Source organism: Theropithecus gelada, chromosome 2 (genome assembly GCF_003255815.1).
Source record: "Theropithecus gelada isolate Dixy chromosome 2, Tgel_1.0, whole genome shotgun sequence".
Classification (NCBI taxonomy): Eukaryota; Metazoa; Chordata; class Mammalia; order Primates; family Cercopithecidae; genus Theropithecus; species Theropithecus gelada.
The window spans coordinates 20,941,489-20,966,918 of record NC_037669.1 but is presented as its reverse complement, the minus strand read 5'-3'; the positions used below and the strand labels follow the sequence as shown (position 1 = coordinate 20,966,918).

Below are 25,430 nucleotides of genomic sequence, written 5' to 3'. Positions count from 1 at the left end.
ATATGTTATGAACATATTTCATGTCATCAAATGCTCTTCATAAACATAATTTTAATTGCTGTGTACTGTATCATATAAATGCATGATTATTAAGTTTCCAATTTGTAGGCATTTAAGTTATTTCTAATTGTTTTTAAATTGTGGATGATGGTATAGTCAGCACTTACGTTTATGAACACTTGTGATAAAGCTTTGTTCACAATGCTGATCATTTCCTTAAAATAGATACTTAGAAGAGGAATTAACAATTCAGAGTTTTAACATTTTTAAGCCTTCCTAGTACTATGGTCAGATTTCTTTCCTGAAAAGTGGTACCAATGTATAAACTTGGCAGCAATGTATCAGTTTATGTTGGTATACCCTGATTGCCAACTTTATATATTTTCATCACTAAATTTTTGGCTAATGTAATAGCTTATAATTGTTACCTTAATTTTTATTTCTTCAATTGCTGATGAAGCAGTAGTTTCTTCACTTGTTTATTAGCCAATTGTATTTTCCATTTAATGACGTTCTCTTGCAGTTCTTTGTTTGTTGGGTGTTTCATGGGTTCTTTTTAGAACTATATAGTGTAAGACTGTATACATTAAAGAAACATTGACCTGTTGATGATACTATCTAGAAATATTTTTCTCACATTTGTTATTCCTTAAGTTTGCTCATAGACATTTTTGAAATAGACAACTCATGAAATCTCCTTAACCAAATTATTAGACTTTTCCATTGTGATATCCTCAATTGCATTATATTTTAGAAAGACCCTCCGTCTCTAGAGAGCAGATAACTATTTCTCCCCTTTCTTTTCGTTTTGTAAGTGGTTTGATTTTATAATAATTCTGTGAACTTTATTTAACTATGGTATATAGGAAAGTTCTGTATTGATTAGCTGTGTATTTTTCCCCCAAATAACCAACTGGCTTAGTACTGTGTATTTATGTATTGAATTGTGCCTCTCCCTAAGGTCCCTTCACCTTTGTCTCTTAAATCCAGCCAACATTGTGTAGGAAAGGTAGATCTGCTGTACCTCACAGGCAAAACAGTGGGATAGAACTGCTCTTTCATCCTCTTCTAGAACAATCCTCACTCTTTGTTGTGAATGGTTTCCTAGGAAGCATACATTGTCTCCTTTCCTCTTGGCTGTCACGCTTAACCTTTCATGTGACTCCATGATATCATTTCTTTCATTCCCTCTTTTCAGCTATCATATCCCAGTAATTTGTATTTGTCTTGGCAGGATATTTCATTTAGGATGAGTTACTCAGCAAGATTGGGAAAGATGATTGACGTTTTACTCTCAGGGAATTTAATTTTTTTTCCCTCAATATAAGCAGCCATGATAGGAAGGGCTAGGAAGCAACTTCCTTCCTCCATGACACAGAGCCAGGCATTTTATCACTTCAAGCTGTGAGGTGGAGTACCCTGACTGCAGCCAGCTCTGATGAGTTTTAAACTCTTCGTTATTTCCAAAGGAAAAACCAAATTCATTGAAAAGATATTTTAAGCCTTCTTTCAGAAGCTTTATTATTTCCTTCTGGACAACAACAAATATATATAAACTTACATCTCTGCTCTCAGGTAGCTCTGGGACATGGAGAAGTTGTAACAGAACTGCATGGGATAACTTTGACCATCTCATGTGACCACATAGAATTGACTCTGAAAACTGGTTTGATACTTTAGAGGTACATTTTAGTCCAAAGAAGTCTGTACCCAATTATTCACCCATTTCTTCTCTGAGACCTATCTTAGAAGGCTATTTCAAGAGATGTGAAATTAATTTCACATGTTTTGCTTTCTGGATTTCAATCAAAAAGACACATTGAAAACTTCTTTTATTCATATGAACGTGGTTACACCTGAAACCTTAGAAGCAGCAAAAACTCTTGAACACCTTTCAATAAGAGGTATTCAGAATGGAAAAAAAAAACAACTTGAACTTTAGGCTATACATTTTAAAGATAAATAAATTTCAGGTCAAAAATTTGAATATAAAATACAATCCATCCTATCCTTCTGGTTACACTATATATTGTAATTCATGTATCTAGATATGTGTTCCGCTGGCAGGCAAGCCCCAGTGCAGTTGTGCCCGGGATATATAGCAGGGAATCTCTTCCGGTTGGCTAGTGCCTTTGTTCTACCAATTGGTAAATGTTTTCAGTATTGCTGCTACCTATACCTCTAGAAAAATCAGAGAAAGGGTATATGCAGAAACAAAACTGTGATTCTTTCTATATAAAATGAATCACTTGAGATCCATATGATTGAGGAAGAAAAAGATACATTTATCATGATGCTTGTGCTATTTTTTTTTCCATTTAGAGCATGTAGGACACTTTTTTTTTTTTTTTAAGGTAAAACCTAATGTTTACTGTTAGGTTTTATTATTTTAAAAAATAAAGAATGGGCCGGGCGCGGTGGCTCAGGCCTGTAATCCCAGCACTTTGGGAGGCCGAGACGGGCGGATCACGAGGTCAGGAGATCGAGACCATCCTGGCTAACACGGTGAAACCCCGTCTCTACCAAAAAAATACAAAAAACTAGCCGGGCAAGGTGGCGGGCGCCTGTAGTCCCAGCTACTCGGGAGGCTGAGGCAGGAGAATGGCGTAGACCCAAGAGGCGGAGCTTGCAGTGAGCTGAGATCCGGCCACTGCACTCCGGCCTGGGCGACAGAGCGAGACTCCGACTCAAAAAAAAAAAAAAAAAAAATGATGGCTAATATTTTCAAACATTTTCTATATTTTGAAAAAAATGTGTTACTTAACTAGCTAACTAAACAAAATCAATATTTGAAGTATGTAGCACTTATTAACAGATTTTTAAAAGCAAATTTAATTATTTAAATCTTCCTAGAATCAGTGTTCTCCAAAAATATGACATGTGTTTTTATCTTTTTTATTTTCCGTCAGAGACCCACCCATATTTTAAGAAATCCACAGTTATCACCAAAAAGAGAAGTGGTACCAATTGTTAACATGTAACAATTATCAAATGATTGATGTGAACTGAGAGATTACCTTTATGGTCCCCAGCCACACTTTATGACTGTGTACAGTGAATGTATGAGGCATCCTTCCATCCTTAGCAATCCTTGTCTTAAGCAGAAACTTGAAAAACTTACATGTAGGCAAACTATTAATATATCATCAGAAGTTAAGTGTCTGATTCCTCCTCAGTTGACCAGAAATTTGAAGCCTTTTGAAAGTAGGACATTAGATTCACTTGTATCCAGATGTTAGATTGAATCAGTATGTTTTGTAACTTTCATTAGAACATCCTAAAAATGAATTAAAACCAGAATCTAATATGCCTGAGTTCTCATGTGGTTTGACTCTTGAGTCATTGAAATTTGACTTTGAGCCACTCTTTTAGCCACTACCCAAATGGACAGCTCCTCTTTATCTCAGGGCCTGAAAATAATGTTAAACCTACAATAATAATCTGATGCCACGAAGATGTCAAATGGACAAACCTACAAAAAATAACATCCTTAGTTATCACTAACTTTATTACAGCTAATTTTCAATATACTATCAGGAGGAAGTTAGGGTAACGCAGGGTGAGATGCAAGTTCCTTGTCATGTGTGGTGGTAGCAGCGGCTAGTGCTTTTGCTGCATGTATTTCTAAAGAAGCATACACCTTCCCTAGTCATGGCAAGAAAGCATGCTGCATTTGTCTCCAGGGCATCACCCTTTCACACTTCACCCTTCACACTCCTCATTGAGTGTCACACTCCTCATTGAGTGTCACCAACTAATTGAGTTGCCGCAGTGTCCCAGAAAATCGGTAAAAATAAATGATCTTAACCAGACTTCTGCTCAAGGCATAGCCCAACCTGCATTTCTAATGCACAGGATATCTGGAAATGAGAAAAAAAAAAAATCTGTTATAGGGCAAGAAAGAAATATGCTTACTTCCTGGCATTTAGTAAACATTGAAAGACGAGAACTATGGAAGGAAGAAGCGGTGGAGGTTTGCAGCAAGAATGGGGGAATCGGCAAGCCATAGAGAAAAGAGAGCCAACAAGGGAATGCCTAAGAAGGAAAATCGCTGCCAGAGTGGTGTCTGAGGACAGCAGTATTGTGCTGAGGCCACACCAGCCAAAACAGTATGGAAGCCTGCGGGGCTGTCACTGCCTCCTTCCCATTTCCAGGCCCCACACTGTCTGCACCTGTGACTCTGATATACATTAATAGTTGTTAGTAATAACAAGCCTAGAAAAAGTAAGGAAAGGACAGCAAGGAAATATTTTTTTTAAAACATTGTACATAAAACAGTTCTATCAAAATTGGATTGTAATTGGTTAAACACTACATCTTGGAAATTATCACAGTACTTCATTTTGCAGTGAGTGTGGTTAACAAACTTTTCCCTGCCCTTTTGTTTGATAAGAAGACATAGGAGGGGATTCACGTTGTGAATTTCCAAATGGAAATTGTAGAGGTGTTGGCAGAGACATGGTGAGCCACAGGACTTTCCCGATGCCCTTTAAAAACCCACCTGTAGAGATGCAGCTGTTTGCTCATTAGTACAGTCCTTGTGCGTCTTTGGATTGTGGATTAAGCAGGAGAGCATTTCTAGGCCTAGAAAACAAAATTGCATTCTGCAGCTAAATGATTTTTTAATTTTTGGCAGCACATATTGTACATATGTTCTTGTCACTTCAACTGAACACTGGAGTAAGAACTCAGAACAGAAACTTTGTTCCATTCATGTGAATAGCAGAATATTTTCCATTTGTCCTCAAAAAATTGTTTGTTCAAAACAAATCATTACGACAAGGAAAATTAAACTGGTATAATGCCATTCAGTCAGCACAGCAACATGTATGCTTTTCTACTCTAATGTGTTAAGTATCTTGGAAAAACTTCGCGTTCAACAAAACGTGCACTAAGTGACAGGGCAAATAGAGGACAGGCCATTCAAATGCCTCTAGCTGCAGCCACAGCCCGAACAAAAATGATAATTAGTACATAGAAAAATAACGTGGCTCTCCTGCCTGGCAGCTCCCGTGTAGTTGAAGGTTGCCACGCCAAGCATTTAAAAGTCTTAGAAGTGTCAAACTCATAGAAGCAGAGAGTAGAATGGTGGTTACCAGAGAGTGAGGGGCAAGGGGGCAGTGAGGAGATATTGGCAAAGGGTAGGAAGTTTCAGTTAGACGGAGGAGTAAGCTTTACAGTGCCATTGCACGGCAGGGTGACCATAGTTACTATCGATGTATAGTTCCAAATTGCTAAAGATAAATTTCAAATGCCTCGCCAGAAAAAAATGACCGGTAAAAGTGAGGAGGCGGATATAGTAATTCGCTTAGTTTAATCATCCTGCCTTGTGCACTTAGATGAGAACATCATATCGTGCCCCAGAAATAGATACAATTATGAAAAAAGAAATGATTTTAAAAATAGCAAAAAATACAAGTTGTTTTAACATGGACAAATAAAAATTCGCAGAGGAGTTAGAGGCTATATGCTAGCAACTCTTTTGCTAGAGCAGGGCAGGTGAGAACTAGACAGTGCAGGCAGGGGAGCTGCTGGGGCTTCTCTTAAGGTGGGCTCGTGAGTGCAGAGTGCCAAGGGTGGGCCTAGCTTTTCTCCCCTGGGGAAGGATTTCTGTGCAGTGCTCACATTTAATTTTTTTTATAATAAAGCCAAAAGGGATCCTCCTGCCCATGTAACTGCAAAGCTGAGAGTTTGGTAATTTTTATCCCCTGCTGAAAGTTATACTTATCTTCCTACTATTTCTCTCCTGTTGCCAAGAAAGAGTATGTCTAAATTATGTCTGCATCATTCCTCTAGTTATCGATAGTGTATGAGCTCAGTTGCCATACAGAAGCATATGTGGTAGTTAAACAGATTGTTGATTAAAATAACTTTTTCTGATTATAAATGTAATTTGCCCTTATTAGAAATTTGGCAAATATAGAAAGGTACACAAAATGAAATTAATGTTGGCTTACAAGAACTCACTGTTTTAAGGAAATGGTGATTTATTTCCCTCTGGCCTCTTTTCTATACACATATTTATAAAAATGGGTTATACTGTGCATGCAAATTTGTATCCTTGGTACTTATTTATATTCTGCATTTTTCCATTTTGTTAAATACAAGTGAAATTTTTGAACTATCATTGAATAAAACCTCTACTTTTGGATAATAAATTTATTTTAAATTATGATAATAAACACCGTCTTTGATTAATTCCTTAGGCTGGGTTGCTAAGGAGGAAATCATTGAGTCAATGCATGCAGACACCCCTTTTAAAAAATAATCTGAGGATAGTAAACTTTTATTTGTTGTGAGTTTTTAGAACATAAGAACCTTAAGACAAGAAAAATAGCCAACAGTAAGCTTGGCGTATTGTCCCTTCTTTACCAGGAGTATATCACTTATGAAAATGGTAGTATGTCAAAAAGTATATTTTGCTCACTACTAGGTGTTTGCTCTTGTAAGGGATTTGGTAATCAGGTAAACACCTATCTGGTAAGCAGCTCATATTCAGCACCTCCTTGATGATCAGCAGGTCTAGTATACGCCATACCGCCATACCTGTATCATGTATACAGGCTAAACCAAGTACCAAAAAGTGGACATCAATCTTGCCCTTTCAGCTCAACTCTAATTCTCCTGTATACAATTTTCTGCCTTTCTGCTCACCTGCCCTGTGTCCCTCTAGTCTGTCTTATCCTTGGCCTCATGATTATATCTAGCAATGACTCTGCTTTAAAGTCTACACCCATCGCTAATTCAGGCTCCTTTATGACATCAGAACCTCCTGTGGGACTTCTAAGGTAATTTGGGTGAAGAGAGGAAGCAGAGTCCTCTGGGATATATCCTTCTGATTCTGAGGTCCCTTGTGTATAAACACGTGCAGAATGGTTGAAAGTACAGGCTGTGGAATAAGAAATGTCTGAATCGGAGTCCTTGCTCTGCTTTCTTGAGCAATAAGTGCTTGGTGTTGGGAGCTCATGGTGGTTGTAGTAGCTGTAGTAACAGCAGCAGCAGCAGCAATTGGGTACACTCAAACAATTGATCTTGATGGGTTTTCAAAGATAATAGGTAGCTTAGCATCTTTTTGAGAGGAACTGTAAAAGCAATTTGGTGGTGTCATATCTCAAATGTAATGAAAATAAACTAATATTCAATACAGAAGATTTGGTTTCTTTCCATTGCAGTTTCTAAGTAAAGTGAACTAATGGGAGTTCTGAAGAAATTGCTTCTGTCAAACCTTGGGTTATTTATGAGGGAAACCAAGTGAATCCAATAAAGTAGAGGCAGATGGATGTACTAACAATCTAACCAGCAACTTTTTTTAAGATGGAGTCTCGCTGTTGTCACCCAGGCTGGCGTGCAATGGCACGATCTCGGCTCATTGCAACCTCCGCCTCCCAAGTTCCAGCAATTCTCCTGCCTCAGCCTCCCGAGTAGCTGAGATTACAGGTGCCTGCCACCATGCCCAGCTATTTTGTGTGTGTGTGTATTTTTAGTAGAGATGGGGATTTCACCATGTTGGCCAGGCTGGTCTCGAACTCCTGACCTCAGGTGATCCACCTGCCTTGGCCTCCCAAAGTGCTGGGATTACAGGCGTGAACCACCGTGCACCGCCACTAGCAACTATTAAACCAGCGTCACAGGAGACTTCATTGAAGACAAGAAAGGGCTACTTCCAGTTTTCTGATATGTTTTAAAGAACAGAAAGTGATTCACAGTGACTGAAAAGCTGACTTTCTTCTTCTCTTTTCAGCCAGCATATGTCCCAAGGAAGCTAATCCCAATAACAATCATCAAGCAAGGTAATTTGTCTGCTCTGGAAATGTGTTTAGAGCAATCTTTAATATACTTTTAACTAAGGTAATCAAACATGGCACAAATTTTCTTAAATTTTTATTGATTTTTTTTTTTTTTTTTTTTTTTTTTTTTAGAAAAAGCTCAAAGAAAACATAATGGTCTAGTAAATTGGAAGTTAATGGATAATTTTGGCTCTTTTACCAATATGCCAAGCCTTGGGTTGGTCACACTGGTCAGACAACTAAGGACAAAGCAACCATCACAAGTATTAAATTTTTTAAAACAAGTTAAATATGTGGAGCTTTGCCCAGGATTAAGTTGTCATACCCAAAGAAATCCATTGATAGGATATTTTCATGAATGAAAATGAAAGCTGATTTAGTGGTCACTTTAAGGAAAGTAAAGACGTCCAGATTTCCAGAATTATAATGCCATTTCACTTCAGTATCTGATTGTTTTTGTTTTGGCTTCTGGTTTTTCAAATTATTAAAATCTATTATTTCCAGAAAGCTTCTTGGTAGAAGGGACAGAGCCCTTAAAAAAAATAGTTCTTCATTTTCAGAAAACACAACATCCCAAGTGTATTCTCAAAACAGAGTCAGTGTTGATATTACTCAAAGACTCTGCTTTGAGAAAATAAGTTTTCTAAACTTTTATTGCTGGGTCATCACCTCATTTTGTGCTAGTACTGATTGATTTGGGGAAAAGGAAGGCTTCAGAGAATAGAGTTAGGAAGAAAGTTTTCCAGTAATTAGAAAGGAACACCTTATGATAGAATAATAGCCTTTCATTAGTTAAAGGCACAGGTGTTAAGGTATGCCTTCCAACCCTTCTGTTGGCTACATAGCCAGCCCACTGAGTTGCTTTGTATTAATAAAGTTAGATCAAGGCTTTTCCAGCGCAGATGACTTCACATTACTAGCTTCTTCCTGCCTCGTATTTCCCACCCCCTCACACAGTCTTTTTGTATTTCAACAGTGATTCAGAATGTTACTCACAAGGATTCAACTAAATCCCCAGAAAAAACTCCCTTGGGAGGAGTGATACTAGGTGAGTGGATCTTGAAATCTATGCCTAGATTAAGCAAATCGGGCTATCTTTTGAGCATAGGGCTTTTCTGGAGTTTTGCAGTGTGAGTAGTTCTGTTTAACTGATGTGGTTCACTTCCTTTCACTGTTTAGCATCCTGGCTGGTGTCCATTCCAGGCTAGGAGCCAAGCCACGCTATCTTTATCATGGTGTGTTAAAGAGATAGCTCTAGCACGTGTGCAGTGGGAATGATGGCACCTGTCCTACCTGCCCCACAGAGTGGACCGAACTGCTCTTTTAAAAATCATTATTATTGATAATGATCATTGTTCACCACACATCTTAAGCAGCCATTTTACAATTTTGAGTCTATGGGTTAAAAGCCAGAGGATTTTAGTAGTTTGGTTAAATATGAAAAACATTCTATTTAAAATGTATGGTCATGTTTTTTCCAATGTTTTAAAGTTTGGGTTAAAATGTACTAAGCAAAATAAGTGCTACGCTTCATAGTTTGCAGTCTCTGATGTGCTTAGCTTCATTTTATGTCATGATGTACTTTCTTCCCCTTATCTTATTTACATCTCTTTTCTTGCAGTCCATCTTATTATTCCAGGTCTTAATGAAACTACTGTAAAACTTCCTGCATCCCTAATGTTTGAGATTTCAGATGCACTCAAGACACAATTAGGTAAGCAGAAAAGTTTTGTATTTAAACTTTGCAATGACTGATATTCTTAGTAGATCCAAAGAATCTTGCAAATGAGCTGTTTGAGGATCTAAAAGTAAAAAAGTAGAGGTAAGGAGGTTGGAGTGTTGGAGGTACTCATTATAAATAACATTCCATAAGAAAATAGTTATTTTATATGTACATATTTATAGAAGGTATATTTATATGTATGAAATAAGAGTGGATGTTTATGAAATTCTTCAAAATATAAATATATATGTATAATTTTCTAATAAAGTAATTCTAAATTATACTTACTATAATATTAAGGGGCGACTAGTATTTTTAATGAGAATTGATGTGAAATTCAGGTTCATTAGAATTATTATTTACTTGAGATTGATATTGCTTCCTATTTCTAGAAAGAACCGGTTATGAGTTCAGTGTTTAAAAAACCTTAAAACATAACAGTAAAAGAAAAAAACGGAAAATCCACTTAAAAAGGGGCCAGGGAATAAATGTGGAGGTCACTGGGCTGAGTTGGTTGCTGCATTTGAGTATCAAATTAGGCTCTGAATTGTCTCTTAGCAGAGAATCTCAACCTTGATCAAACATCAGGAGCACCTGGAGGGCTTAACACCAAGACTGCTGCCCCCCCCCCCCCCGCCACCCACCCACCCACCTTCAGAATTACTGATTCAATAGGTCCAGAATTTGCATTTCTGACAAGTTTCCAGGTGATACTGACACTGCTGGTATAGGAACCACACTTTGAGAACTACCCCTCCAATGTTTCTAGAGAATGCCTTGGGCTGTTAATAAATTTGGAAGAAATAGTGCAATAGAAATTGAACAAGACTTAAGAATACAGAATGTATTCCCTGAGCTAGGCACTGGCTATGAACTTTAATGTTTAATATATGATTGAATCCAGCACATTGTATGGATAAAGAAACGGAGGCCCAAGCCCCTGTTTGGCAACATTCATTCAACAAATACTATGCGTTACCCTATGTCAGAACCACAAGTTGCTGGGGGCTATGATGGTGAATTACCCAGACATGGCACCTGCTCATACTGGGACCTCAGATAAGGCACTTACTTTCTCCTCCCTTACTGGGGGCCTTACCTGCCCCCTTCTGTTGATATTTCCTCTTTTTTGGCTTTGAGAGAGAGAGAAGAAATGATAAATAAGATATAACCCGAATATTTTTTAATTCAATAAAATACCGTGAAACATGACAATAGGTGGGGTCCTAGGTGGGCAGACCCTCTGGTCAGGCCAGGGCTTGGTGTGATCTCTCTGTTATCAAGAGCATGCATCCACTGGGAACAAGCCCTTGATGTTCCTGACAAGTAGCTGCTGGTAGAGTGCGGATCCCACAAGCCAATAACTCATTTCCTTTTTCCCCCTTTCCCTCCCTGCCCTGGAGATTTATTGGGGGAAAAAAGACATCATATCTAATGAGGTATCAAATGTTGATGTATTTTTCTTGTTTCCAATTTTCTTCTTTAGGGAATAGGGCCATGTAGAGATGTTTAGAAGTTTCGTCCACATAATGTCAAGCTACTTAATTTTTTTAAAAAACCTGAAAAGAAATTGGTATCTCTTCATGTGTTTTTCAAATATCCAGACATTTAACTTTGCATAAATAGTGTTACCTGAAAGTTTAAGTTAACTTTTTTCATTTTTTGCTTGTCTGATCTGAGGCAATCCAGTTATAAGTTTGGAAAAATTTCCAAAACTTATGGTTCAACATCTTAGTAAGATATGAAAATATTTGCCAATATATCTTTGTGATTTTGTGCAATCCTTATATTTTTATTTTAAAATAGTCATATCTAGTAGTCCTAGAGTGAGTTACTTGCCAGAAAATAGGTAAGTAACTCTGGACTTCATTTTCTTAATTTGTACATCAGACTTGATCACCTCCCTTTAGCTATAAAACCCTGTGACCCAACCCTACATCATGTAAATGTGATGCTGCCAGGATGCTTCCAAATTAAGTTCCCTCAGTGAATCTGTGTTTGGAAGAGTTAAAGCTCGGCACTCTTGCATTCTCCTGTTCTCTGCCCAGAGACTGTATCTTTTGTAATCTCTTATTGATTTGGTCCCTAATGTGTCCATCAAAACTACAGAAAGCAGGGTTTGTGAAGGAGACAGAAAATGAGCAGGGGCGTTTCTCAGACCATTGCTGTCAGTTTTGAACTGGAAGATGTCATGGTCTGTTACTCAGTGCTTAGTCTTGAGTGATGTTTCCTAATCTTTTAAAAAGTGTTTTAAAGTCCTGCATGCTACCGTAATACCAATTTAGCATTTTTGCTTTCTTTAAGGAATTAAAGTGAATTTTTGTCTTGTGATTTGTTTTTAGTTTTGCTTTTCTGATATGATTCACTAAAAGTCCAGAATTAAGTATGATTTTAATACAGAAAATTAAATACAAATAGTAAAATGCAAGTAATTAAAACTATGAAAATAGTAAATATGTTTTTAAACTTGGCTTTTGAGGGAAATGCCTATCTTAAATTGAATACATGGGGCAAGATAGGGTGGTTCACGCCTGTAACCCCAGCACTTGGGGAGGCTGAAGTCAGGGAATCGTTTGAGACTTAGCAATGCAAGACAAGCATAGGTAATCTAGCAAGACCCCATCTTTAAAAAAATATTAAAATAAAAAAAATAGCCAGGCATGATGGCACATGCTTGTAGTCCTAACTACTCAGAAGGCTGAGGCAGGAGGATCACTTAAGTCCGTGAGTTTGAAGTTTCAGTGAGCTCTGATGCACCGCTGTACTCCAGCCTGGGCAACAGAGCAAGACCTGGTCTCTTAAAGTATTGATGCTAATGGTAACAGATAGAACGCATAGAAAATTTAACACATGGAGAATTTCTTACACACTGTATTAGTCCATTTTCACACTGCTGGTAAAGACATACCCAAGACTGAGCAATTTACAAAGAGGTTTAATTGGACTTATAGTTTCACATGGCTGGAGAAGCCTCACATTTATGATGGAAGGCAAGGAGGAGAAAGTCATGTCTTACATGGATGGCAGCAGGCAAAGAGAGAGCTTGTGCAGGCAAACTCCCGTTTTTAAAGCCATCAGATCTCATGAGTCTTATTCACTATCACGAGAACAGCATGGGAAAGACCTGCCCCCATGATTCAATCACCTCCCACCAGGCCCCTCCCACAACATGTGGGAATTCAAGATGAGATTTGGGTGGGGACACAGCCAAACCATATGACACAGTGAAGAGACTGATAGCCAGTATGTTTGAAAATGTCCAATAAATCAAAGCAGAATCCTACCCAACAAATGTACCAACTTAGTAGACCATGTTTCCTAAAAAAAAAAACTACATATAAAAATTTTTTAAATATTTTATTGTATATGCTTCAAGCAGGCAACATGAAGTTTTCTTATATGTATACATAGTGAAATAGTTCCTATACTCAAGCAAATTAATATCCATCCTCTTGCATAGTTACCCTTTGTGTGTGTGACAGGAGTACCAAAAATCTTAATTTTCCAATATACAATATTATAATTATAGTTCTTGTTTTCTACTTTAGATTTCTAGTCTTATTCATCCTATGCATCTGCAACTTTTTGCCCTCTGTTCTACATTTCTCTATTTCCACCTCTCCATCGCATCCCTCATAAACAGTTTTATTCTCTATATATGTGACTTTTTTTTAGATTTCACATGAGTGAAATCATGCAGTGTTTTTCTTTCTGTGCTTGGCTTATTTCATGTAGCATAATATCCTCCAGGTTTATCCATGTTATTGCAAATGGCAGGACCTCCTTTTTAAAGGCTGAATAATACTCCTGTGTATGTGTACTGTCCTTTCTTTATACATTCATCCGTGAACATTTAAGTCGTTTCCATATCTTGGTTGATGTGAACAATGCTGGAGTGAATGTGGGACTGCATGTATCTCTATGAGGTGCTTATTTCATTTCTTTGGATGTATGTCCAGAAGAGGGATTGCCGAGTCATAAGGTAGTTCTATTTTTAATTTTTTGAGGAAACTCCATACCATTTTCTATAATAGCTGGACCAATTTACATTTCTATCCCAACAGTAAACAAGAACTTCCTTTTCTCCACACCCTTGCCAACACCTACCTTTTATCATTTTGCTTAATATCCATCCTGACAGAAGTGAAGTGATATCTCAGTGTGGTCTTAATTTTGCATTTCCCTGATGATCAGTGACAGTGAGCACTTTTTTTTATACCCGCTAGCCATTTTTTATGTCTTCTTTAGGGAAATGTCTATTCAGGTCCTTTGCCCATGTTTTAATTAGGTTATTTGGGGTTGAGGGTGGTTGTGTTATTTTGTTTTGCTGTTTTGTGTAAGTTCCTTATATACTTTGGATCTTAACCCTTTATCAGATACATGTGGTTTGCAAATATTTTCTCTCAATGCATAGGCTGCCTTTTCATTTTGTTTATTGCTTTCTTTGCTGCACAGAAGCACTGTTTTTTGCAAAGTGTGGACATAAACCGTCCTTTATGCCATGAAGGGGAGAAATAAACTTCCCTAAAGTTAATTATCACTGCAACTCAGAAAAGCTGTATTTTTGAGGTAGTAAATCCTAAAAACAAATCCTCATTCCAGCAGAGCTCATAATGGGACATCAAGAAGTATAATAGCTTGTTCTAAGAACACATGGTGTGAATAATGAGAGATATAAACAAAAAATTAGGATTACACACACATCCCTAAGGGACATACAAAGGGTTTGCCAAAGTCAAGACCTAGCCTGCCAAAAATGAAAGGAAACAACTGTGATGGAAAAATGTACAGAAGAAATAGAGGAAAAGGAATTTCCTGGGTTTTAGGCTGTGCTCTGATTGCATTTTACTTTCCTATTGCCAAGATTGCAGTTGTGCATAAGATAGTGTGGGTGAATGCTCAGGGGTTGATATATCAACAGTTCCCCATTCAAATATCCTCCCCATCTACTAAGTTATCTGATGTCTAAAATATCATTTATAGATATACAGTATGGCCTGGTGCAGTGGCTCCCACTTGTAATCCCAGCACTTTGGGAGGCTGAGGCAGGAGGATCACTTGAGCTCAAGAGTTCAAGACCAGCCTGGCAACATAGTGAGATCCCATTTTTACAAAATAATAATAGTAATAAGCTAGGTGCTGTGGCACGTGCTTGTAGTTCCAGCTACTACTAGGGAGGCAGAAGGAGGAGAATTGTTTCACTTGAGCCCAGGAGTTTGAAGTTTGAGGCTGCAGTGAGCTATTATCATGCTACTGCACTCCAGCCTGGGTAACAGAGTGAGACCCTGCCAAAAAAAAAAAAAAAAAAAAAGGGGGAAGAAGAAAAAACAATATGCCTGTAAAAGGAATTAGTAATATATAAAGAATACAAATGTCTCTTAGGAAGGGGTAGTTTGCCTTTTTTCCTTAACAGCCTGATTTTAGGCTAATGTGATTGCCAGCTAAGAACATGTTTTGAATAAAGAAATTGAGAGCATTGCCTGTGAAAGTCTAGGATCTGGATGATTAAACAAACAAATAATAAGAGATCCTAGGTCAGCCAGGGACTCACTGAGAACATGGCATATTCTTAATCAGGAAGGAGGCCTGGAAGGAGAAGAGGACACTGAAAGACAAGAGATCGTGAAAGGAAACCTTATAATTTTACATTTTAAAAAACTTCCTATGGTGCATGTTGAAAGTAATAGGAACAGAGTGCTTGAAAAATTCATGATCTGAATGTTTTTTCTGTGTTGACAATCAGAATTGTTCACACAAAAGATGTCAGGAAAATTGATAAAATTTAGACATTTTAAAAATAGAATTTATAAAATTATGCTAGATTTTTAAAAAATTCCTTTTTATGCCCTGCTAAATTAATTTGAACAATGCTATTAAATATTTTGTTGTGCAAACATGCTTTGCAACTTCAGAAACACACAATTTGTTGCAAATTATCATTTATGACACTTATTGGTGGCATTTTAAATCACTCCTGAGAATTAGCTATCCAGAAATCTGTTGTATGCCTTTATCAAGTGGAGATTGAAAACTGATTTGCTTCCATAAACATTGGGAAAAAGATAACTTTCTAATTGTCTTCAAGCTCATCAGAATTAAATAAATATTTTTGAACCCACATTAACAGAAATGAAGAAAATAGTCTTTACAAACATAAAGTGAACTACAGATTATAAAATGAATGTTCAAAGAATTTTGAGTGTGACAATTAAAGGTTTCAGCAGGGAGCAATTTTGTCCCTTAGGGAATATTTAGAATTGCCTGGAGATACTTTTGGTTGGTAGAACGGTATCTGCGGAGCACAAAATATTCCAAAAGTTTGTGAGAGCACTGTTGGAATCCGATGGGTAGAAGCCAAGAATACTGTTCAACATCCTACAGTATACAGGCCAGCCACCCATACAAAAAATAATCTAGCCTCAAATATCAATAGTGCCAAAGTTGAGAAATCTAAGTTCTATATAGCCTTAGGACTCTGAAAAATCCTGTCGGATTATATATCGGCTCAAGGTGGCATGATCAGGGTATCCCAAAGGGGCATAAATTCTTTCGTGCCACTAGGCTGTTTCAAAATATTATGAGCAGGTAATATTATGATTCAACATGGAAAATAACTGAATAGAATTAATCCTAATTATACCCTTTCAAATGGGGAATACCATAATTGCTGGGGAACACAGCCTTAGAAATGTTACTTTTCTTTCTTTGAAAAAGAACATCCACATTTTAAAAGGAAGTTTCTCAAATAGTTGCATAAAGAGGAAAATTGGAAAAAAAATATTTTATTCTTTGTACTGAATTCCCATAGAGATTAAAAGAGAAGATCTACATCAATATGAGGCTCAAATACAATTTACTATTTAATTTTTTGCCACAAATATTTTCAAATAGCTTAGTTTCCTGTGTGTGTTGTTTGTGGTTTTCTAAAATCTCAATGTCATAACTTATTACATTTTTTACCATGTATAATAATGGAAATTTTCTATAGATTAATTTTTTAAAATTGGGAGTACTTGAATATAAAATTCCAGGAAGCATTTGCAATGCAACCTATACCTTCCAGAAATTCTATTTATCAATCAGATGACTTGAGATGTATCCAAATATCGGGTTGTGATTTTTTTTCCTTCACGTCAATGACAATTTAGATCTTAAAGAATTATCTAGGGTTAATAAGAAAGAATTTTGAAGACTTATATTAGTTCCTGCTAGAGACACACAACTTTGGCTGGTGGGGAAGGGAGTGCAAGATTAGATTTTTAGTCTGCTACTTGATTATGCATTGAGGGATGTATTTTTGGACACTGCAAATGAGGTAAATTGTTTGTTCTTTGACTTTTTAGCTAAGAATGAAACCTTGGCATTACCTGCCAAATCTAAAACACCAGAGGTTGAAAAAATCTCAGCACGATCCACGACAGGTAATGAGATTGCTATGTTGTTGACCTTGAGAAAAGAAAAAAATGCTTTTTTTTCAAATACTAATCTGCAGCCTTTTTTCAGTAAAGAGCCAGTAGGAAATTCATTTTGATCATAAATGCAAAACAGTAGGAGATTCCATGTCTCTAACGTTTGGGAAAACAACAGCTGCAAAATGAACTATTGAATCACATAACTGATAAGTAATACAGAAGCTGTACTTTTTACTCTAAATGAAAATTATTAGTTCAACACTGAAATATTTTTATATTAAAACATCATACCACAAGTTTGGTGCTGTCCTTGTGTATGATGACATGAGACCATTTTTCATTTCTACACTTTCACAAGGGGTCAGTGTAGCAAAATGCCATATATTCTTCACAAATCCATAGCTTAATATCTATGAAAATACTTGAATCATTTAGAAACAAATGTCTCTGGAACTTTAGCAATCCTAGTGTAGAGAATATAGAATAGTTCAGTAACAACCCTTTAAAGAATTAATGCAGTAAGCGTTTTCTCCATAGTTTATCACCATTACTAACATTCAGCATTTCTTCTATGAAAGAACTACTCAAGTCCAGTCTGGCAGCGGCAGGGGGTGGGGGGCGGCGGAGCATTAATCTTTGAGCTAGAGATTTTTCCAGAGTAGTACCACCTTATCCAGGACTTGATGAAACAGACATCTGGCAAGAATTCCCCACAATCTATATTTAGCAGAGTAACTCCAATCTGAAGTGAATTTTTCAGTCCACAAAATCCTATAACTTGAAATATTGATGATACACCTTTTACTAAACTTTTGGACTCATAACTGGTCCAGAGAAGATAAAAGTTGTTGTGGCAGTGAAATAACTTCAAGAAATCCATTGAAGTAGGAATATTTCTGAGGGAGCAAGATGAATATGGTCCTTTTCTAATGAAGACAGATGGACCTTTCATCCCCACCTTCATGGGATTTGGAGCAGAGGTAGCTCCTGGAGTGACCCATTTGGATGAAATTCCTAGATGGTTTCTGACTTCAGTATACGTGATCAATATCCAGAAAAGCATAGGCATGGCCCAGTGGGTGACTGCAAGTCCCTTTCTCCCTCAAAGATTCTACCCACTTTCCCCAATTATACTTTTTTCTCTTGGCAGCATTTCTGATGGGAGAGTCTACATTTTTTTAGTCCTCTGCCAAACCCTCCTCAGAGTTTTCCACTTCAGAAACACTTAGGAAAACACCACAACTTATTACTCAGGGTTATTGTGCTTATTTTGTGTTCTTGCCCTGCAACATTCTGGGGGTTTCTGGCTCTCAATTCATTTCAGATCCCAGTGATCTTAGTTCTTATTTCTCCAAAACTATTTAATTGAGCTTTTTATTACCTTTAATCTAGCATTTGGGACAAACCTGTGGCTGAGGATTTAAATTGTGATCCTAATTTCAATTCATTTTCAAGCTTTGCATGTTCATTGCAGTGTAAGAGTGAAGTCTTGTAATGTGATAGCTTTAAATAAGACTTTTAGCCCCGAGTCATCCTATTATTTGCCCATTTATTCATTTAATAAACTATTATCTTGATTATCCTTCAGATTCTTCAATAAATGATTTTAAAAAAATAAACTATTATCATGTGCTTGTTTACTATACCCCAGGTATTCTGCTAAGCCCTGGAGATAAAGAAAAAGGCAGATTTAAAATTATGATTAAGCTTATAAGTGCTTCAGTGAAAGTCAGGTCAGAGTGCTTTTTTGGATAGAAAGCAAACCCAGAAAGGACCAGTTGGAGAGGAGTGTAAGCTCAGGCACTTGAGACAAGCCAAGGAGCTCTTTACATAGTAACACAAAAATAAATGGGCTGTACAAATATCAGTTTCTTATTCTAAAAGGCAACAAAATGTGTCTCCTGGTCTTTGGTTGCTTCACTTTATCTTAATTTGTAAAGTTGTGTTTTTTACCTTTCAGAGACTCCTGAAACAGTTCCAAGAACCACTAAACCCACTACATCTAGTGCATTAGATGTTTCAGGAACGACACTGGGTAATTCTAAGAACTTTTTTTTTTTTTTTAAAGAAAGAAATAACAAAATAACACCCAGGACTCACAGGAAAGAAACCTGATGCCTTAACTTCTCTCTCCCTCCCCACTTTCTCCTTTTCCTTCCTTCCTGGCAGTGGTTAACCTTCCTATTTCTTGGACAGATTCCACTGAAGAGTTAACCACATGGCTGATCCTGGTGACTGAACTTCTGGGCAAATCTGGATGCTAATTGCTAACTGAACGCCCTTTTTAACCAGTCTCTGGGTTATATAGACAGAATACCAGCCTTTTAACCCCCAAATCTTGGGGGAGAATGAAGGAAACCTGGAAGTCTTTATTCTGTGCTTTCTGCTTAAATTGGCTTTGGGAAGTCTTGTGCATACTAAATTTGGGGTGAATCCCCAAAAGTGTCATGCTTTTAAATAAGAATTTCATGCTACCCATGTTTGATGTTTCTTAGCCCAAGACAATCTAACTTGCTTTGTTGTTCTCCTTCCCCTGAAGAAAAGGAGCAGCATGTGTTTTGTTCTGTAATTTGATGTTGATCTTCTCTGCCACACCACTGCCCTTTGAATGTATACCTTCACATTTTAACAGCTATGTAACTTTACCAGGGAAAGTTGTAATTTCCATTAAAGGTATTGGCTGCTCTGTGTACAAGAGTGTATTACAAAGCTTGCTGTGCATGATCGTGGTTAAGCCACAACATCAAAACCCAAGTCCAGGAGTTGCTAACTGCCCTCTTTTTGTATTGTAGTTGTCAGCAAAAGGACCCCGGAAACATTGCAAACTATTCTAATACCTCAGTTTGAATTGCCACTGAGCACTCTAGGTAAAAATTGATAAATACTGCAGCTTTATTATTACCTTGGATATTGTATGCATGCTTCAAAGAAATCCTGGGAATTAATTACGCTAATTTATACCCAATCCCTTAAAGGTGATACAGTCTTCAAGTTTAGGATCCCAAAGAGGCTCTCCCTATGACGAATCATTCCGGTTGGGTTGTTTTTCTTTTAAGTGATCATATTTTAATATTATGTTTGATTCTTTTAATTCAGAATCAATATGTCACTGAACAAATTGATAATTTCTGTATTTTTTGTAAATGTTTTTACTCTCTTGTCACTCTTAACAGAGAAGATATATTTATGATATTTCTGCAGACTACTTCTTAGAATTCTTAGAATTTTTCTGAGTGGAGTATGAAAAAAAATGAGAGTGGGGTGCAGTGGCTCACGCCTATAATCCCAACACTTTGGGAGGCTGAGACGGGTGGATTGCCTGAGATCAGTAATTCGAGACCACCCTGGCCAACATGGTGAAACCCCGTCTCTACTACAAATATAAAAATTAGCCTGGCATGGTGGCACACACCTGTAATCCCAGCTACTCAGGAGGCTGAGACAGGAGAATCGCTTGAACCTGGGAGGTGGAGGTTGCAGTGAGCCAAGATCATGCCATGCACTGCAACCTGGGTGACAGAGCGAGACTCCGTCTCAAAAAAAAAAAAAAAAAAAAAAAGATGGGGGAGGAGCTTACATATAAAGCCACGTAGTTACCGAAATTCTATTTTTAAAAGCTTTCAAATGGACATTTTCTAGTTCAGATGTGTTGGCTTGATTTAAATGTAAATGAAATATATTTAAGAACACACATAAACATCACTGAAGAAGTCAGGAAACTGGTTTAATAAGGGTGGAAGAAAGATTCCAAATGCAGTAGCTTAAATTTAGTCACTTAACTATAAAAAACTGAAAAAGAAACTTTTTTACATTATTCAACATTGAAACGGAGATGTAAGAAATACTACTAATGGTCTCTTAACATGATTTGCCTTTTCGTGTTTGCTGTTGTTTTTCAAGCTTAACATTTTAAAAATCTTTGTTACTTGCACCTCAGGTCGTCTAACTTTCCTTCTGTGTTTCATTACAGCTCCAAAAAGGCTTCCAGAATTTCCTGAGGCAAAAACACCCTTCCCTTTTGAGAAACCTGGGGGCACATTGGGTAATAAGGGCACCTTAAATTGAATATGAAGGCTGTGGGTGGTGATTGCTTAATTCTGCAGGACACACGTACTGCATCTTATTTCTGCAAACCTCATAAACTGATAGGCAAACAAGTGGTTGATTTGATTTTTTTTTTAATAAATCTATTTGTTTGGATTTTCGACAAATTCAGTAAAATCCGTCAGTCTTAATTCCACATAATCCACTTAGCTTTTTGTCCTTAAAAATGTTGACAGTCTGACACCAAACTCTGGTCTCTCTCTGACCCCTAATCAAATGTTCTCTGGATGGATACGTACTGATTTCTTACTGACATATAATGACTTTTTATTGTATTAGTATATTGTAGGCTTCTGGTAGCCACTTAACCGTACCAGCAACCTATTTCTGTCTTCAGCAAAAAAATCTTCAGCAAATTCCATTTCTTTTCAATATAGCTTCAAGTGAAAAGCCATGGATTGTGCCTACAGCTAAAATATCAGAAGATTCCAAAGTTCTGCAGCCTCAAACTGGTAATTAAATCCTTTTCTTAAAAAATCGATTATAACAAGGAATATTGAGTAACTTACTGTTTTTATTTTTATAGGTTCCTTAATTGATTATCAGTGTACTTTGTAATAAATGAAAAACTTGTAATACGTTTGTTGATACTGAGATGAATCTCATTTTTCCCCATTACAAAAGCAAAACGGTTTTGAATGTTTTAAAGATACCTGTTCTAATTTCTGGATATAATATCTTAGAAATGTGGCCAGAACATGAACTATGAACTGGCTCATTAATAGAGATCTCTTTAGTGACATGAAAGCAGCACCAAAATAAGAAGCATCATAAGTCTGATTTAACAACACGAGTTTCATATTCTCTTGCAGGGAATATTTGCTGCTTTTGGGCAAAATAAATAAACATTTAAGAGCTTACTATGTGAAGATAGTATACTAAGTTCTCAAATTTGTAAGTACAGCATGATATGTAGGAGACACCACAGGCCCTTGCGGTTAATAACAGACCTTAGTTCCAGGCCTCACTCTCCTAATAACCATGTGATGGCTACTTTTCTCTACTTTCGGAAGGCATTGGTTTCCTCTTTTGCAAACTGTAGCAATTGGCTTTATTTTTCCTGTTGAGAATTCTTGTGTTCCACCGCTAAAATTGATTGAGATATGTTTCTTTTACAAAAAAAAATTTTCTCTTTTAAAAAATTCTGTACATCTTTTGATGCCTAGCAGTCAACTAAAGAGTGTATTCAGCGTATAAGAATTATAAGAAGACCTCAGAAACCATCCTTTATGATTACTTCCATGATTTTTGCGTTTTGCTTGTTTGTATTTTAATTTTTGAAAATCTTCTAGTTGTTTTGACTTTATTTGGGGTATATATCATATAGTGTATAATGAAGTTGGATGTTTCTTGTAATGAACTTAAATGCAGCAGCATTTTGTGGTGTTCTCCAGAGTCCAGCAGAGGACTGGGTTTGAGAAAGGATGAGCATGAGCCCTCACAGATCTTGGTGAAATTATCCTTTCTCTAGTATATGTAATGGGCTCAGATATTAGCAAAACATAGAAGATGAGGTCAAATTAAGGGACTATGTCTATTATAGTCGCCCCTAGTTTCCTTAAGTGGGAACACACTTGAAAGTTGGCCACGGTTGTTCGCTTATCCAGAGAATCCTCAAGCTGTATCTAAGTCTTGGTTTTCCCAGTCACTGACTTTAAAATTCTAGTGCAATTAACTAAGGTGGGTGCCAAAACCCCTTTAGGAATCCAGGTCACCTGGGTCTAAAATCTGGGTTTTGAGTTGAATTTCATACTGAGCCTCTGGTTCCAGTAGCCATCACCCAGGTGCAGCTGCATTGTAATTATGATGCAACAACTAGTCTAGGGGTGTATGTGATGGTTTAACCTGCTGCACTGTGACAGCCCTGGCTGTGACTCCCACATCCCTCAAGAGCACCTGAGCCAAGTGCCTTTGGGGATTTGGGGACTAGATAAACTTTTAGATCCTTTTCACTTTTAGCTTTTGGGTTAGAACATGGGGAACATGGGATTCTTTTGGGTTTTCTTTTAAGCAACATCTAGTGTTTGGTTTCTATGAATATTCAAGAGCAAACTAACCAAAACATCAAGGAAACCATTTTTGAGACTTTAATGCCTGGCATATGAATTATGTAGAAAGACTTGAGTTGAACCAAGCATTGGGGAGTGGGGAGAATATGTTGGGACGTGAAGGTTGCAGAGTTACAATGAGACGAAAATAGATGATATAGGAAATGCCAATAAAGGAAAGGTTTCTTTTGCCTTTAATTCAAAAAAGGCATATTCTGGTTTTGCCCTGATGGAGTATGAGCAGCGGCTAATGCAGCAGGAAACTGACTCTTTATTCAGCTGCTTCACTACTGCCAGGGCAACCTTTGGTTGCCAGAGAACTTCCAACGAGAACTCCCAACCCTCTCTAGACAAAGAATTGAGACTTGTCATAAACTGTAATAACAGTACAGTATGTGATTGCACGTATTAACATTAGCCCTAGAAACTTCCCATCCTGCCTTATAACAGTTAATTTTTATGTCTTTGCTACTTAGTGTGATCCTCAGTCCAACAGCATTTGGCATCACCCAGGAACTTGTTGAAAAGGCAGAACGTGGGCTCCACTCTAGATCTATTGAAACAAGATCTGCTTTCCAACAAGATGCCCAGGCGATATGAACATTAACATTCTTGTTTTTGTTTTTTGAGATGGAGTTTGCTCTTGTCACCCAGGCTGGAGTGCAATGGTGCGATCTCGGCTCACTGCAACCTTTGCCTCCTGGGTTCAAACGATTCTCCTGCCTCAGCCTGCTGAGTAGCTGAGATTACAGGCACCTGCCACCATGCCTGGCTAATTTTTGTATTGAACATTAAAGTTTGAGAAGCACTACCTTATCGATGTAGTCTATAACGTTTTTACATGGTGCCGGTAAGAATCGTCGGGTGTAGTCAGTTATAGCACCATGGACCTCAGATCGATACAAGATTGATTTTTCAAAGTGGGTAGTTAAGTATCTCTTGTTTCTGCTAATGTGCAACGCTTCCATTTCTAGTGTGAGTGTTCTGTGGCATCTTCCTAACTTATGTTAACTTTCAAATTAAAATTTTATAACACATGTATTATCTGTGATTTAAAGAGTGGTATATTTATATAGGCCTTTTATTTCAGCCTTTGTTTCTTTTGATTTTGTGCAAATTTACATATGTACTCACATTCTATTTCCCATTTAGTTTCAACATACATAACAGGTATTTTATTTTCCAATTACTCACACAGCTTCCTAAAGCAACTATTTTGAGAACTGAGAAAACAGACAGGTAGAGATAGTGTTTAAATGGTTGTCCACAAGATCCCAATTTTAGTTGCAGTATCTTTTGAAGGAACACTGTATAGGTTGGTGCAAACATAATTGCAGTTTTTGCCATCACTTCTAATGGTTTTGCCATTACTTTTAATGGCAAAAACCACAATTACATTTGTACCAACCTAATATTTTTAGCTGATATTAACGACATTATTACAGCCAAATGAGCACATTCTGTTTTCTCTGTTGGGGTATGATGCGTCTGTATTTACTATATCAATTCCTTTCAGCCAAAGACCAGCAGAACACACTTGTAGTTGAACAAATTTATGTCTGTTTACTTATAACGATGGAGAACACAGACCATGATAAAGTGGGAGAATCTCTTAGAAGATGATAGAAAAGACTTATTGTAAGAGTTTGTCTTGTGTTAAGTGATGGAAGCAAGGGTCCAAGGCAGTAAAACTTTGCTCTGAATTGGATGCATTCAGAAAGTGGGAGTAATTCTGTGATTGAATGTCTTCGTGATTCTTAATTAGAAGGCAAGACCAGCAGAGGGAAGCTAAAGTTGTGACTGGTTGAGAAGCCACATCTACTCATATTAGCCAGAAGGCGGTGAGGGTAATGTTTGTGCTCTGGGTGACGTTCATGTTTTTGTCTGTGTGCCACATAATTACAGACTGGTCTTGTTTCTGTCTTGATCCATCAGGATCAGAGTGGTCTTGTCTGATACTGGTGTCCTTTGGAATTGTTGATGTTCAGCAGGAGAACACCACAGCCTACCTGTGGGTACTAGACCAGCTTGTGGATGCCAGGGGCTGCTTTTCTCTTTATCAACCATTAAATGAGATTTATCATACTTTTTGTAAAGTTTATTTTGCTTTACTGTTTTCTGGATTCGTTTTCAACATATTCTGTGTCAGAAAATCAGAATATGTGTACTCAAAAAGATTTCTGTACCATTCTTGGATATAAAGACTCTATGAAAATTCTAACTTGCACACTGAATATTGAAATTCCTAGGTCATTTCAATAGTTTTTGGCAACCCGGGGACAGAATATTTGAAGTCTGGAATATCCCAGGAAATCTGAGTGTGTAGTCATCAAATATATTCTTCCTGCTTTCAGTC

The 25,430-nt window shown here is 37.2% G+C and overlaps 1 protein-coding gene across 16 annotated transcripts in view; it reads left to right on the top strand.

Moving 5' to 3' along the window:
- ABI3BP (ABI family member 3 binding protein) overlaps positions 1-25,430 on the top strand; it is a 262,565-nt gene that overhangs the window by 115,878 nt on the left and 121,257 nt on the right. For 11 of the 16 annotated variants that reach the window (XM_025377134.1, XM_025377129.1, XM_025377124.1 and 8 more), the window contains exons 7-14: positions 7,742-7,790; positions 8,764-8,835; positions 9,409-9,501; positions 16,854-16,931; positions 18,883-18,957; positions 19,715-19,789; positions 20,893-20,964; positions 21,404-21,478. In XM_025377134.1, coding sequence (XP_025232919.1) covers positions 7,742-7,790; positions 8,764-8,835; positions 9,409-9,501; positions 16,854-16,931; positions 18,883-18,957; positions 19,715-19,789; positions 20,893-20,964; positions 21,404-21,478 — 589 coding nt within the window. The remainder of the gene's footprint in view (positions 1-7,741; positions 7,791-8,763; positions 8,836-9,408; positions 9,502-16,853; positions 16,932-18,882; positions 18,958-19,714; positions 19,790-20,892; positions 20,965-21,403; positions 21,479-25,430) is intronic. The other 5 variants (XM_025377138.1, XM_025377133.1, XM_025377139.1 and 2 more) reach the window with 1 other exon arrangement.